Here is a 17,020-nt window from a genome sequence, read left to right on the forward strand (position 1 = left end):
GGACGGTTCGAAGCCTCAAACGTGGGAACCTTCTGATTGGGACTATACATGAAGATCCAGGTCTTGAGTGCCCCAGTACTGACAAATCTGGTGGTCCATCAGAGACCATTCTCCGTGAACCAGGATCTGGGGGCTGATATAGTCCACTTGCCATTTGTCCAATCTCAGAACGTGGACTTTAGGCAAGGTAGAGACAGGAAGTTCCACCCAACTGATAATCTTACACCTCCAGGGCTGTGGCTGAGCTCCTGGTGCCACCCTAGTGAATAATCTAAGCCACTGTTGTGAACTACCTGACTGTACCCTGAAAGCACTACCCTCAGAGTCATCCAATCAGAGAGAAAGCACAAGAGCGACAGACCCTCAGAACTCGAGAAATGGTTGGGGAGATGGGTTATTTTCTCAGGGGACCATCGACCCTGAACCAACAAGTAAGCCATTACACCCAGCTCCCACACCCGAAGAAACTACTGTCCATAAAGACTATGCACAGCGATCTTTTTATTAATACAAAAACTGCTCTGGGTGAATGGACACTGGTGAGCTTGCTGTTCACGCTGCTGAACCGACCCCTTTACTATTGAATTTTTGCCAGTACACCTTCTAACCCATGTCCTACAATACTAGCACAACTTTTGGCAGTTGAGTATCGGCTACAATACTTCAATCTCCTGAAGAAGTTTGTCAGCGTGGAACATGTAGAGCTCCGGACTTTTCTACCCTCTACATCAACTTACACCAGACCTAAATATTGATGACTGCATCTGTACAAATCTCACGGCAAGTTACAGTTTGGCCTATGAATGGTTATGGTGATGTCTGTGTGGTAGTTTTACTAGCATACGGTGCTAGGAATTTTTAACTTCACTTTGTCATTTAAAATTTTTGTGGATGAATAAAATACCTAATTTTTAGATGACTGTGTTGTGGTGCCTAAAAGGTCTATTTGGAGTCTACTTATTCAATTTTGTTTATAATGGAGGATGTGGCACACTCTTACTATAGAAGCATCCACAGCACCACCCTGTAGGGATGCCTTCTTTTCAAAGAGAGTATGCATCGAGGGGGAGAAGGACTTGCCAGACAGCCGAGAACAAAGCCACCAAGTCAGATGCTGTGGTCGAGTGAGAAAAGGCGATTGTTACAGTCCAGCAAGCCCAGGACTTGGCCAAAAACTCCCTCTACAGAGACCTGAAACAGATATACGCATAAGTGGCCGCTTCAAAGGAAGCAACCATAAGACCAAAGACGCTCATGGAAAAGTGGATGGAGGCACTCCACAGGAATATTAGGTTATGAAGGTGCATCTTCTTGAGTTTTTCCTGTAAAAGGAAAACCCCAGCCACAGTGGTATCCAAAATAAGCCCTAGGTACTCCAAGCAAGGAGAAGCAAGGACTGACTTGCAAAGATTCAATGTCAATCCAAAGTCCTCCAAGAAGATCATGTTCCAGGTTCAATGTAGCCTGCGTTCGCAAGAGCAGATTGACCAGATAGTCCATTGAAATGCTGCATAGGTGCAGGAGAGCCAGCACCTTGAATATTTAGGGTGCCAGTCCAAGGAAGGATACCACGGAGTGCTCCAACTCCATCTGAAAACTTGTATACTTTTGAAGGACGTTCAAGGCCTACAAATCCAGAAGTTGGTGGACATCATCCTTCTTGCGACTGAACAAATGAGAATAGAAACCCCTGAATCTTTTGTGGGGATAGACCTCGGGCTATCACTCTGATGCAGATTTAAAACTGCAGAACACAGGTCCGTGAGAGGAAGGACATAATTTGGAAGCAAGAACGGATCTTGCAGAAGGGGCTGGAATACTAACTTGCAGCCTGAGGAGACCACTTCTTAAAACTCTATTGCCTGCGACATGGGACTGCCAAAGTTCCGCAAACTGTAGAAGAGGTCCCTTCACCTTGAAATGAGATGGGGGTGCTCTGCATGCAGAGATGGGCTTCCCCATGGAGGAGGGTCCCGTTTTTGACACGTCTCCTTATACTTCCGAGATGAGGTAGACAGTCTTGCCATAGATTATATTTTTTAAAAAGGTCATTCAAGAATGCACTGAAAAGGCGACCACCCACAAGGGCATCTCAATAGAACCTTCTTAGATGTCTGCTCCATGGACCAGTAATTAAAGCAGAATTCCAGTCAAAATACAAAATACCCCCTGTGTTTGTTTGAAAAAAAAAATCAAACTTGTAAAAAAATCGCATGGTGCTTTAGACCAGTGGTCATCAACCCTGTCCTCAGGGCCCACTAACAGGCCAGGTTTGCAAGATAACTGAAAAACATCACAGGTGATATCATTTGCTGCTCAGTGATTGCAGTATTCTCGTCTGCATCTCCCCAAGGTAATACATAAAACCTGGCCAGTTAGTGGGCCCTGAGGACACAGGGTTGATGACCACTGCTTTAGACTGCAGGTTGACATGCAATTAATTTTCTGCGGGTGCAGGAACAGATGCAATTCACAACTGTGCCAACTTAGGGAACTGCTTGACTGACAGCAGACTGGGCTGCACAAAAGGCCACAAAGTTACTACAGGTTTCCTGGAGAGACTGCAAATGTCATAGGATGTAGTGACCACAAGCAAGTCAGGAGTGACTGATATAAATGACAGTGTACCTACCCTATAATAAAATGTGTGAACACCCAAGCCCTTTTTAGATGTGCAGATAGCCATTCATAGCAAACAAAAGGGGCCAGAATCTTTGCATTTAAGTGTAAAATGGTATGCCCTTAAAATGCCTGATTTGGTATTTTGGCAGAACTGCATTATTAATATTTAGGCATGTGACCAAAATACGAAAAAAATATTTAATGAGGATTTGACGATTATCTGCAAACCTCTTCTGTCAATCAAATCAAGAAAAAGATTTTACGATTGTTTACAAGGTTACACTCTCTCTTACTTCACAAAAAATGTAACAAACAATGCATTTACAACTAACCCAGAAACACCCTTAACCACTTGAGATCCGCGCTATTGCCAAATGACGGCATTAGCGCGGACCTACATTTCCGGGACTACGTCTATTGACGTCGTCCCGGTTACGAGCGGCCTGCGCGCCCCCTGAGGGGCGCGCGCGGCGCGCTCTGTGATCGGCGAGTCCATGAGACTCGCCTGATCACCGATCCGTGCAAGGGGTCGATCCCGACCCCTTATCACGTGATCAGCTGTCAGCCAATGACAGCTGATCATGTGATAGAACAGAGCCGGTAATCGGCTATTATTCCTCCTCGCGCTGGCAGCGCGAGGAGAAAAAAAAAAGCCGATCACCGGCGGCCGTGATCGGGACATCAGTCCCGATCACGGCCATCAATACAAGGGACCACCTGCCACCTGCCAGTGCCCACCTGCCTCCCGCAGTGCCATCCTGAAGTAAAATAAAACGCAAAAGTAAGTGCCCCCCGTCAGTGCCCATAGTGCCCACAGTGCCACCCCACAGTGCCACCCAATCTGCCTCAAAGGTGCTGCACCCCAGTGCCGCCCATCAGTGCCCAGCAGTGCCGCCCATCAGTGCCCAGCAGTGCCGCCCATCAGTGCCCAGCAGTGCCACCTATCAGAGCCACCTATCAGTGCCACCTATCAGTGCCCATCAGTCCCATCTATCTGTGGTACCTATCAGTGCCCATCCTTGCCACCCATCCGTGCCACTTATCCGTGCCACCCATCCGTGCCATCTTATCTGTGCCCATCTTTGCCCATCAGTGCCGCCTTATCTGTGCCCATCGGTGCCGCCTTATCTGTGCCTATTAGTGCCGCCTTAACTATGCCCATCAGTGCCCACCAATGCAGCCCATCAGTGCCCACCAATGCAGCCCATCAGTGCCCACCAATGCAGCCCATCAGTGCCCACCAATGCAGCCTATCAGTGCCGCCTAATCAGCGCACTTCAATGAAGGAGAAAAATGACCCGTTTGCAAAATTTTATAACAAACTATTAAAACATGATTTTTTTTTTTTTTTTTTTGCATCTTTTTTTGTTTGTTTAGCAAAAAATAAAACTCCGAGCTGTAACTAAATACCACCAAAAGAAAGCTCTATTTGTGGGAAAAAAATGATAAAAATTTCATTTGGGTACAGTGTTGTATGGCCGCGCAATTGTCATTCAAAGTGCATCAGCGCTGAAAGCTGAAAATTGGTCTGGGACTGAGGGGGGTTTAAGTACCCAGTAAGCAAGTGGTTAAAAAGAAGCTACTTACACTGGAGCTGCTTTCTGTCTCTTCTGTACAGTGTGAAGATGGGAGTTTGCTCTCCTCTGACTGCCCTCTGGAATTTGTGGTTCTGGACTTTCCGCGGGATCCTCTCCCTCTACCACGGTGGCGAGGGGATGGACTCAAATCTCTGTGACCAAACCCTTCTTCCAACTCATCTAAAAAGAAAACATTTAGCAGATAAAGTTATCAAGTACATTTTTCCAGTGTCAATGCGTTTGCTTTATAATGCTTAAAAGAGAAGTTTGTGAATGCAGGGGAAAAACAAACAAACATACACACACCTCACTTAGATGGCTGCAGTTGTCTCCGGCTTCTACCCGGAGAACTGATCGATCAAACACTGCTGATAGCTCAGTTCTCCCCCTCTGCTCCGTGACTGTCAGGCACTGGCTCTCTGCTCTGTAAATTCGGATCTTTCATGAGCTTGGACTGGCTAAGTGATGTCAACCGACAGTGGGCTTTTGCCTGCTGTCAGGTAAAAACGGGTCAAAGGAATGCAGAACTAACTGCACGCCTGTGATCCATAGAAGTATTGCCAAAAATGCTTTGGCTATACTTCTCCACTTCACCCAAAAGAGGATTTTCTGCCTCCTCCCTCTCCTGGATACATGCAAAGCCGCAAGGAGTCACAGCCGGCTTCCCTTAGTAAATATGCCAATGCTAGGGACCCAAAGGTCAGTGAAGAACAAGCCCAGGTGAGGACTGCTCTGGATACTTGGACAGGTAAGTGTCCTTTTATTAAAAGGTCAGCAGCTACAGTATTTATAGCTGCTGACTTATAACTTTTTTTTTTCCACACAGCCTGAAGGTCCTCTTTAAAAAGCCATAACAAGTCACCTGCAATGACATACAGTACATCAGAAGACTCTATAAAAATCGCAAGCTAAGTATTTTAAATCTGGATATATACCTTCTGAGTTATGCAGCTGTTCCTTGTGTTTTCTGCAATAAATCCTAAAATTAGAAAGAACTAGAGATTAAAATAAGGCAAAGAGTCGTATAAAAAAACTTTACATCAGTTTGCAGTCCTCAGGATTACAGACACTTAAAGCGTTATTAAATCCAAACTATAATAAATTGCAGCTTACCAATCAGATGTGGTGGGTTGCATTTGTTTACTTTTTTTTTGGTCCCATGTACACAGGACCTTTATTTTCTCCCCTGGATGCTTATGCTTCAGGGGAGAAAAAAAGCAGCATTAAAAACGTGCCTAAAGCTGCATTTTTACAAATACGTTTAGGCCCATGCTTGAGCGTTGCGTCATTTCACTGACGAGAATATTAATTTATTCTGGTAATTGGAATGAGCAAATGCCCAAAAGCTAAATCACACTTGGACGCGTTTACGTGCATCAAATGTTTTTTCTTTTTCAAACACTTTAATTGCAGGAAAGGACATGGTACAGTAAAATACGTCACTGTATCATATTGTGAAAGGTACCTTCAGTCATTTAGGCCCCTTTTACACAGGGCTGTCCATTTTATTATTATTATTATTCATTTTTATACGTTTTTATTGGTCTCCTGGAAGAAGAAAATTATAAGTACAATACAACAGTGCACCTTACATTTTCATAACATCAATAACAGTTAGTGTACATTCAATTTCTCCTCTACAGCCAATTCACATTTTCGGGTCAGCATACATGGATAGATACAAAGAACAAAGCAGATACGATTGGCAGGTAACTTAGCAGTAAACAATTTATCACTCGGTTATTGCAGAGATTTATATGCTGAGTGGGGCGGGGGGGGGGGGGGGGGGGTGAGGAGGAGGGGAAGTGGAGGGCACAGAAGAGGGGGGGGGGGGGGGGGAGAAACAGCAACATCCATTGGACCTCCTCTCCTAACCCAATAACCCCAAATCTTGTCAAATTTTGAGGGGCACTTCCGGCTCGTATATGCGAGTTTGAATAAGGGGAGAGCAGAATCAATCAGTGCTTTCTATTGAGAGACCCTGGTGGGGTCTGGTTTCTTCCAATTTAGGAGGATAGCCACATTGAATACAAACAGCTGTCTATGTGTACTTGATGCCACTCCACCACATATACCCAGGAGCAGGACCAAAGGGTCCAATCCCAGCAAGAAATTCCCCACTGAATTTAGCACCTCTAACACTCCTTTCCAGAAATGTTGTATAATCGGGCACTCCCACACTACATGTAAAAATGTTCCCAGCTCTGTAGTGCACTTCAGACATCTATCCGGATGTGATGGGTAGATTCTCAAGAGCCTCTGGGGTATAGTATACCTTATGGATGAATTTAAGCTGGATAAATCTATCCTTAGCCGAGATCATTAAGGGTATATACTGTTGGATCCCCTCCTCCCAGTCATCTGCTAGTGCCGGAAGGTCTGCCTGCCATTTGTGGAAAAGTTTAGTTCCACCACCAGACACTTCAGAGATTCTCAGATACAGGGAAGAAAGGATACGATCCACATATCCACATTTTTTGAGATTAAAAACGTTTCAACCCTGTGTGAATGTAAGGAAGCTCCAGTCGGGAATTGGGCCTGTACTGCATGACGCAGTTGGAGATATCGGAAGAACATTCGGGAGGGGAGATGGAACTCCTCTCTTAGGGAGTCAAAGGTGAGGCGTGTGCCACTTGGCATTACCTGTTGGAGAATTTTAATGCCATAATTGGCCCACAGGGCGGGGTCTGGTGTAGATGCTGCAGTCTTGGGTTCCCCCATAATGGAGTATATGACGAGATGTCGGCAGGAGCGTTCAGCTTAGGCGTTACTTGCAGCCACACCCGAACCGTAGTTCGCATGGGAGTGGCAATATCAGGGTGTGCTTTTGGCCCTCTAAAAACCAGGTTGCTAAGTGCAGCATATGAACCCAAGACCGCCGCCTCCAAATTGACCGACGGATTGGAGCAGGATTGGGTGAACCACCACCTCACCATTACCAATACCACCAACCAGTAGTACTGTTATAGACAGGGTAGGGGCAGTCCTCCGAGGGAGAGGGGTAATTGAAGGGTAGCCTGTGAAATTCTAGGTGCTGCTCCAGCCCATATAAAAGGTGTTTACCGTCTGGTCCACCTTCCTAAAGAAGGAATTGGGACAGGGGTGTTTCTAAAGACATACAAAAAATTAGGAAGGAACGTCATCTTAAGTAAATTGACTCTACCTACTGGGGTCAGAGGCAGGTATTTCCAAGATTGGCACTTGCCAATTAGGCTTTGAATAACTGGGTAGACATTATCTTCCAGATAAAGTTTGGGGTCTCCCTGAACCACTATCCCTAGGTAGCGAAATTTCTGAACACATTTCAGGGGTGTTTGTGTGGCTAGAGCCGGAGATGCCTGAGAAAGTGGGAACAACATGGATTTATCCCAGTTAATTCTTACCCCCGAGAAGGATCCGAATTAGTCAATGATTTTAAGGGCAGCAACTAGAGATGAAGACGTGTCAGGGAGATACAGGAGAGCATCATCCGCATATAAGGATATTTTATCAGTTAGCGGACCCGCCTGCAGTCCCCTAACCTCTACCGAAGCTCGCAGAAGTATGGATAAGGGTTCTATGGCCAGGGCAAAAAGGCCTGGGGAAAGAGGGAATCCTTGCCTCGTGGCCCTGCTCAGGGAGAAGTTATCAGAGATTATGCCATTAGTACGTATTCTGGCTACGGGCGTTTATAAATTAATTTAATCCAAGAAATAAATTTGGGACCAAAATTGAAGTGCTCTAAGACCCTCCAGAGGAATTTCCATTTGACGGAGTCTAGGGCTTTTTCTGTGTCTAATGAAGCAACGACTCCATGCGTGGCCTCCGCTTCTGCCCGGGAGATATGGGTGTATAGGCGACGTATACTTATATCTGTACTTTTGCCTGGCATGAAGCCCGTCTGATCTCCCTGCACCAGATTCAAAATTACAGAGTTAAGCCTAGTCACGAGGATCTTAGTGACAATTTTAGGGTCTACATTGAGTAACGAAATCAGCCGATAGGAGCAGCAGTTAGGGTCTTTATTGGGCTTGGGGATCACAACGATCACCGCCACGGACATCGTGGGTGGGAGATTCCCCCCCTCCAACATGGACAGCAGTAGGGCGTGGAATTGTGGAGCAACCAGCTCTGCGTGAGTTTTGTAAAACTCCACCAGTATTCCGCCAGGGCCCGGTGTTTTTGCCATCTTCAGAGAGGCTATTGCCGCCTGAACCTCTACAAGAGTAATGGAGCTGTCCAGTCGGGTACTGTCCGAGTCGGAAAGCATCGGGAAATCTACATGGTCTAAAAACTGGTCAAAGGCTTCAGGGGTGGAGGCATCTCTGGATGTATATAGGGTCTCATAATATTGCGCGGACCTGGCATTAATTTGATGGGGATCTGATAGCACCTCTCCCTGCTCCCTTTTTACCATGGCTATGTGGGATACTGAGGTCCTTTCTTTGGCCAGCCACGCCAGTAATTTACCCGTCCTTTCTCCCTGTTCAAATATTCTCTGTGATTGGCTCAGTAGTATCTGCCTGCTGGCTTCCGTTCTAAGCAGAGAGATCTCTGTGGACCAGCTCCACCTCCACCCTGGGGGCCACTCGTTCATCTGTCACCCAATAGCCAGAAATTTGCCACAAGGCTGGCCCCAAGGTTGGGCCAACCTTGAGCTTTATTAACAGTGGAGCGTGGTCGGAGATGCCCCTGGGCAAAATCTTCACCTCCAGAGTGCGAGAGAGCAGCAAATCATCTGTCAACAGTAAATCTATTCTGGAGAATGAGGCATACATGGCAGAGTGGCATGTATACTGTTTAGCACAAGGGTGTTTCCACCTCCATATGTCAGTTAAACCATACATTTCCATCAATTTCAGCAAGGGGGAATCTTGGGATGTGCCTGCATTAAATTTGTCTAGGGATGGGTTTGGGGTCATATTGAAGTCGCCCGCTAGCAGCACCCTAGCTCCCAGATGAAGTGCCATTAGTGGGGTTAATTTGTGTAGGAGTACCATAGTAGCAGGGGGAGCCACATAAAGTCCCACTATGAGCATTTCCATTCCACCACATGTAGCATGAAGTAACACATATCTACCTCCCAGGTCCAAATGGAGATCCAGGAGGATAAACTGGATTGAATTATGAACCAGGAAGCTGACCCCCCTGGAGTAGGCAGAGTATGTGGAGTGGTAATAAGAACCCACCCAGGGTTTCCTGAGGGCCAGCGTCCTGCCTCCTATCAAATGGGTCTCCTAGAGCATACATATTTGTGGGGAGTACTTTTTAATGTATGTAAATACCAGTGACCTTTTAAGCTTGGAATTTAATATTTAGCAGTAAGCACGGATCATTGAGATATCGACCGGAAGTGCCTCCGGTCACATTAGCGCAGTGATCTTCAGCAATATACCAATGGAGCTCTCTCTACCCTTAGTGGGGAGACAGCACCACTACACCATTGTGACTGACATTTTAGAGAAAAACAGAAATCATGAACCAAATTATGAAGGAAAAAAAATTATTAGAGAAAAGAGATGTACTCTGTAGACTCCCCTCCCCGACATCACCCCCAAACTTCGGTTTTTCCCTCTCCCAAAACAAATGTCCCAGGTAACTACCATTGGGGTGCGTGTTAGGGTGAGCACCATGAGAACTATAGTCCTAGCACATCAAGTCCGACCAGGTCCATCCTCAGGATTAACGGGCCCTGCAGATTCAAATTTTTCTCCCGACTTCAGTAGGGGGCACAATCTTAAACTAGATCTGTTACCAACTGGAATACGGATGCTTGAACAGTGCATCCTATGAAGACTGTCATTAGGCTCCCTCGGTGTGTACAAGTCACGGCAAGTAGTTCTCAACAGGGGCAATATTCACAGACAGAGAGAAAGATTGCCATTACCTGCTGTGTGGCATCAAGATTGTAAGGGGGGGACCCCACCTCAACCTCAGGGAGCTCAGCAGCCAAACTGGGTCAGTAAAGGAAAAAAATAAGAAGGAAAGGAAGGTAATAGTAATAGTGAGTGTCCAGCCACTTCTGGTGAAGTGAAAAATCTCACCGTCTTGGACTCGTAGTCTGGTTGGGAATAGCATACTATACTTTGTGCGTCTGTTATGGAGATTCAGCTTGACCCGATGAAAGGATCAACGCAATTTCTGTGTGTCAATCGAATAATCCGGAAAGATCATCAGTCACGTTTCTTTCATAGTTGAGAGCTTTCATCTTTCTTGCTTTGCGCAGGACCTGGTCTCGATCTCTAAAGTTCAAGAGGCGGAGGATAAAAGTATGTGGAGGAGCTCCTGGGATACCCCAGGTAGCAGGCATTCTGTGTGCCCTCTCCACAGTAAAGAACGATGAGAACTGCGCCCGTGGCAGGAGAGTATGCAGCAGGCTCTCTGTGAAGGTCTAGGGGTCTGATCCTTCTGCTCCCTCAGGCAATCCCACAATGCGGAGGTTACGCCTGTGGTTTCTGTTCTCAGAATCTTCCGCTCTGCTCTCTAGTATCTTAACTCTGGTTTGCAGTGTTCTTATGGAACCGGAGTGGTCCCGCAGCGTGTCCTCCGAGTCTCCCACGCGGCGTTCTGCCTCGGCCAGCCTGGCGCGGAATTAATCCATGTCCCGCTGGATGAGGCTTATATCAAGCTGTACTGATTCGATTTTCCCCGTGAGGGTAGATTGGCAGGTTGTTATTGCCTGCATCAGTGCAGTAAAATTAGACTGCTCTGAAAGGGCCGGGTCTGAGCCCTCCGCTGGGGACGCCATGCGCTCTGGAGGCTTGGGGGTCGGAGGTAGGCCCGAACTAGGCCAGGGCTTTGCTTTGGCTGCTGCGGGGGTTCTGCGGGTGGTCGAGGTACCTTTGCCTTTGGTTCTCCCCTCCCAGATCCACTCCCGTAAGGTTCAGCAGCTCTACAGGCTGAATCTGCAGGGAAAGGGCCTCTCTATCAGGGCAGACAACCAGAGCTCACTCCACAGGCTATCCTCTCAGTCGGCCATCCTGTAAACGCCCCCCGAGGCTGTCCGTTTTTACTACTCTGCTTGCTCAACGGGGATCCCTGCTGAGCCGGCAGATGACAAGTTCAGTCTCTGCACTCTGTGCAGGGACGGATCCGTCAGAGAGTCCACTTTGCCCTATGGGGGGGGGGGGGGGGGGAAATCGGATGATTACGGACCACCTGTCTGTTTTAATCCGATCCGCCAGACTTCTGGATTTTGCAGATCGGATCAGGGAGGAGCAGATGTCAGGGGACATGTCACTGCTGACATCTGAAGCTCAATAGAGCTGTATGAAGAGACCGTTTAGATTTGTCCGAAAAAAACTGACAGGCGGATCTGAACGGTCCGCATGTGTGAAAGGGGCCTTAGGGATAAGATAGGGTATAAACAAGAGCTCAGTACATCGTATTGATGCGAGTCCAACAAAAGCTAAATTGTTAGAGAATATTAGCACTTGGTGTCCAAAAACTTAGTGCGTCGTCATGTTGGAAATGTAACTATTGAACATAAAGTCAGCGAGTGAGGCAGAAAAAGGGGGGCCCCAAATAGTGAGAGTCTGGGAGGGCCGACAGTTACAAGATGAGTGTCAAACTTGAAGAAAGGAAATGTAAGGTTTTAAGGCTTCAGTGAGCCGTAATAGGAGGAATGTGTGAGAGAAGGGGAAAGAGCTGAGGTAGCGTGTAGAGGAGAAGGTAGAACGGGGGTGGGGAAAATAGGATTTTTTTGTACTCACCGTAAAATCCTTTTCTCAGTAATTCACCGACCGACACAGCTCCTCTCTTAGCCATTGGGTGGTTAGCCTTATCACTAGGAGAATACAAGGCATCAGTTGTAAAAACACTCAGAACGCTTAGTTCCGCCCAGGGGGAAAGTCCCTTGGGTAACAACCCTCCTGTCTGCAGACAGACCTCAGTACGTCAACAAGCAGTATAACTTAAAGATAAAAGGAGGGGTGGGTGCTGTGTCAGTCGGTGAATTACAGAGAAAAGGATTTTACGGTGAGTACAAAAAAAATCCTATTTTCTCTTATATTCACCGACTGACACAGCTCCTCTCAGCCATTGGGACGTCCCCAAGCAGTGCCAAACGAGGGGTGGGAAAAACAGCATAAAACTTCATCTACCATGGCAAGTGAGAACTAGTGAAACTTTACCCACAAAAAAACAACAGTGCATGGAAAAACCACCACAAAAATCAGGGTATCCTCAACAGGAGTGATCACCCAAAACCGCACCAAACTGCGGAGTAATGCAACAGCGAATTAACATAACAGTACTGTGTTTTTATCTAAAAACCAGGAAAAAACAGAAAATATATATTGCATATTCAATTGCAACTACACGGCCGCCTGCAAAATTTTGTGGCCAAAACAGGCATCAGCCGATGCACCGACGTCTACCTTGTAGAACTTGGTAAACGCGTGGACAGACGACCAGGTCGCCGCTTTACACACCTGAGCGGCAGGCGCTTGGTGTCGGAAGGCCCAAGACATTCCTATTGCCCTTGTGGAGTGGGCCGTGACCGGAAAGGGGAGCACCTGCCCCTTCAAGGTGTAGGCTTGTACTACAATCTGTCTGATCCACCTGGTGGCCGACGAGGCCGCCATGCCTTTCTTTGGACCAGCCACCGAAAAAAACAGTGAGTCTGACTTCCGAAAGGGAACCGTGGCAGACAAATACATCTTTAAAGCCTGAACCACATCCAGAGCGTGAAGGGCCACCTCCTTAGGGTGCTTCGGCTTTGGACACAGAGATGGTAATACAATGTCCTCATTGATATGAAAATCCGAGACCACTTTAGGCAGAAAAGACGGTTGCGGACACATCACCAGCTTATCCTTGTGGATAACCAGATAGGGCGACTTGCAAGACCAGGCCGCCAGTTCCAAAACCCTCCTGGCCGATGTGATGGCCACTAGGAAGACCACTTTCTGGGAAAGAGTCGACAGGGGAATCTCCCTGATATTTTCAAACGTTGGTTTTTGAAGCGCCGACAACACCAAGTCCAAATCCCAAGAGGGTAACGGTGGACGCACCGGAGAGACTACATATCGTACCCCCTGAACGAAGGTACTCACTAGGGAGTGAGATGCCAGGGGTTGCTGAAAAAAGACAGTCAAGACTGAAATTTGCCCTTTGATGGTGCTTAATGCCAATCTCTGGTCAACTCCTTGTTGGAGAAACAGCAGGATCCTGGATATGGAAAAGGAGCGTGGATGCCATCCTTTCTCCTCACACATGGAGATGTAGGCCTTGCAGGTACAATGGTATATCTTCCGAGAAGATGATTTCTGTGCTCTCAACATAGTTGGGATCACTGAGTCCAACAGACCCCAGTTCCTCAACACCTGGCTCTCAATAGCCATGCCGTTAAAGCCAGCGATGGTACAGCAGGATGGAGAATCGGACCTTGAGACAGAAGGTCCTCTCGCAGCAGCAGTCGCCAGTGAGCATCTGCCACCAGACACACCAAGTCTGCGTACGCTGACGCTGAGGCCAATCTGGGGCAACCAGTATCACTGGGATCCCCTTGGCTTCCACTCTGCGAAGCAGACATGGTAACAGTTTCAGTGGAGGAAAGGCGTAGATCAGCTGGTACTGATCCCACGGAGCCACCAGCGCGTCTGCCCACGGATCTCTTGTCCTGGACACAAATCTTGGCGCCTTCCGATTGATACGGGAGGCCAGCAGATCCACGTCTGGTGTGCCCCACCTCAGGCACATAACCTGAACGTCTCTGGATGCAATGCCCATTCTCCTGGGTCCAGCATCTGTTGACTCAAATAGTCCGCCTGCCAGTTCTCCACTCCCGGGATGTAAATGGCCGACAGAGCCGGTACGTGTCGCTCTGCACACCGAAGTATGTGAGCGACCTCCCGTGTAGCGGCTGAGCTTCTTGTTCCCCCTTGGTGATTGACGTATGCCACAGACGTGGCGTTGTCTGACTGGATCCTGATCAGACGCCCTTGCAGTCTCATCGACCATGTGTAGAGGCACAGCCTGATCACTCTGAATTCAAGCAGATTGATCGGCAACTTGGATTCTTCCATCGACCAAAGGCCCTGAGCCGACTGAACCCCCATCACTCCACCGCAGCCGGATAGACTGGTGTCCGTTGTGATCACCGTCCCTTTCAGAGGAAGGAACGATTTCCCAGACTGAATCACCAGGGACCTCAACTACCAGATCAGTGAGTCTCTGACTGACTGGCTCACCTGGATCTGTCGATCCAGGGACAACTGAGATTTGTCCCATTTTATCAAAATCTCCTTCTGCAGGACTTTGGTGTGGAACTGGGCATAGGGTACTGCCTCAAAAGGAGGCTACCATGAGCCCCAGTACTAGCATGCAAAAACAGAGCTACGACCACTTGCGGTTCATCAGCCGTTTTAACCGCGAATCTTGCAGGGTCTGCATGGTCATCGCCACATACTCCCCTAATTCTGAGGCGGAAGATGCCCTCAGGAGGAGATTGTCTAGGTATCCCACGATCGCGATCCCATGTTGCTGCAGCAATGCCAAAACTGGAGCCAATACCTTGGTAAAGACTTGGGGGGCTGAAGCCAGACCAAAGGGAAGAGCCACAAACTGGTAGTGGGCTTCCCCAACTGCAAACCGCAGAAACTTTTGATGCCGAAGGGCATATGGGTATGTGCAGGTACGTATCCTTGATGTCTAAGGATGCCAGGGAGTCCCCTTGATGGAGTGCAGCGACTACTGAGCGAACTGATTCCATTCTAAACCTCTGCATTTTTACAAAGTGATTGAGGGCTTTTAGGTCCAAGATCGGACGTACCCCTTCCTTCTTGGGAACCACAAACAGATTTGAGTAGAATCCCTGGAAGCGTTCCGATTCTGTAACCGGTACAATCACCCCACGATTCAGCAAATCCCTTACCGCCCCCAAAAGGGCCTCCTGGCGAACCGGGGATACGGGTATGCTGGAGGGGAAGAATCTGTTTGGCGGCCAAGAGAGAAACTATCTTGTAGCCTGTGGAAACCAGATCTCAGACCCATTGGTCAGATAACCGGGGAGGACCACCGGGCTGCAAACTCCCAAAGGCGACCCCCCCACCCGAGACATGGGTGGGGGCAAACCTTCATGCAGTAGCACTTTTATTCGCAGGCTTGTTAGGCTTGCGGTTCCAGGGACGTTTTTGACCGTCCGTGGGCGTCCTGTCGGGCTGGGGGCGTTTTGTTGAAGGTCCAGGCGGACGAAAAAGCCATTTGTGAGTGGAAAAAGAGGGCCCTTGCCTACGGCGTGGCTCCTTAGCATTCATGGCCTGTGGGAGCAGAGCACTCTTACCACCGGTGGCATTTTTAATAATGTCATCTAATGAGGCTCCAAAGAGCCAGTCGCCAAGGGAGGGAAGATCCGTCAGGGCTTTTTTGGATGCCTGGTCAGCAGACCAGCATTTCAACCAAATTAGGCACCTCAGCACCACAGCTGACACTGAGGCCCTGGATAGCAGGGGGAGAGTATCCAGGGCCACGTCACAGACATACTTAAGGCCTTGCACTAGTTGGTCTGCTAGTTACATGCAGACAGGGGAAGCCTGTTGCTCTCCCAATTCGCGGTGCAAAAGTTTTGCCCCTCAGTCAGTGTCTGCGACACAAGTGCGGATGCCAGTACAGGTCGTACGGCTGACCCCCACAACCGTAAACAAGGGACGAGCCACTGCCTCGGCCTTCCTGTTTGTGGGATCCTTGAATGCAGGAGTCCCCTCAACCAAGATCATGGTTACTTTGTTTAACCTGGATACTGGAAGGTCCACGACCAGAGGAGCCGACCATTTTTTGAGAAGGCTTTCCTCAAAGGGGTAACTCACCACCATGTATTTGGGGATCGAAAAGGTCCATTGCAGGCGACCCCATTCCTTGTAAATGAACTTGTCAAAATAAGTCAGATACGGGAACACCTTAGGCGAGTGTGCTGGCTTGCGGGACCTAAAAGGGACCGGTACATCAGCAGAGGGTTCCACTGGCTCCTAAATCTTCAGGGCATCAAGCACAGCTGCGATAAGTGCTCCAAGAAGCGCTTTGTCGCGCCCGGACCCGGACGGGGACTCATCCTCACTGTCCGAACGGTCCTGGTCAGCGTCGTCTGACAAGACAGAGCAGGGGTCACCAGCCTCTGCAGGACCCGAGTCTGCGTCAGAGCTCTCCCCAGAGGAGGGGGGGGGGCAGGGGGCGGCTTTTTAGCACCTTTCTGCCCATGCACCGCCTCCATCTTGGCAACGAACGAATTGAGGACCGCCGTCAGGGTGCCCATGGGTACTGCGCAGTCCGCAGATGACCCGGTTGCAATTGCCTGGATTTCGGGGGAAGAAAACACCAGTTTCTGAAGCCATGCTGACCCTACCTTGTCTGCCACCTTAAGGGGACTTAGGGCAGCGACAGTCCCACCCTCCTTGCTACCGCTGACTGAGGGGCTCTAACCCGCTGGACTGACCACCCTGAGGAGTTCTGCGCTGTTCACAAGCAGTGCCTGTAGATCCGAATGCTCCCAGGTGCAGAGGAAACAAAAGCTGTGTCGTTTTACAGCCATCAGAATGAGCGCTAAACGATCTGAAAAACATGCTCAGGCTTCAATAAAATGACCGCTCAGCGTCCCGTAAAACAGACAGGAAACACAGGGAAAATGGCTGTGAAAGCACATGCAAGCTGCTGCTGGAGAACACTGAAAAATGTTTTTTAGGCTTCCAGAAAATGGCCGCCAGTGTCCTGAATAGGAGAGCACTTGGAAAATGGCTGCTTGAAGCCCAGAAGGACAGGCTGTCCTCGCCCACACCTAAAATGGCCGCCGGCCAGCTCCATGAGGTATCAGAAGACAGAATGTACCAGACACACAGCGCTGCACCAAA

General features: G+C 48.5%; 1 protein-coding gene across 2 annotated transcripts in view; it reads right to left on the minus strand.

The window, feature by feature from the left end:
• PHF6 (PHD finger protein 6) overlaps window positions 1-17,020 on the minus strand; it is an 86,608-nt gene that overhangs the window by 38,080 nt on the left and 31,508 nt on the right. For both annotated transcript variants that reach the window (XM_077492807.1, XM_077492727.1), the window contains exons 5-6: window positions 5,135-5,178; window positions 4,210-4,379 (exon numbers count right to left, since the gene is read on the minus strand). In XM_077492807.1, coding sequence (XP_077348933.1) covers window positions 4,210-4,379; window positions 5,135-5,178 — 214 coding nt within the window. The remainder of the gene's footprint in view (window positions 1-4,209; window positions 4,380-5,134; window positions 5,179-17,020) is intronic.

Source organism: Lithobates pipiens, unplaced genomic scaffold (genome assembly GCF_037356315.1).
Source record: "Lithobates pipiens isolate NorthernLeopardFrog02 unplaced genomic scaffold, aLitPip1_a1.2 Scaffold_1, whole genome shotgun sequence".
In the NCBI taxonomy this organism is placed as follows: domain Eukaryota; kingdom Metazoa; phylum Chordata; class Amphibia; order Anura; family Ranidae; genus Lithobates; species Lithobates pipiens.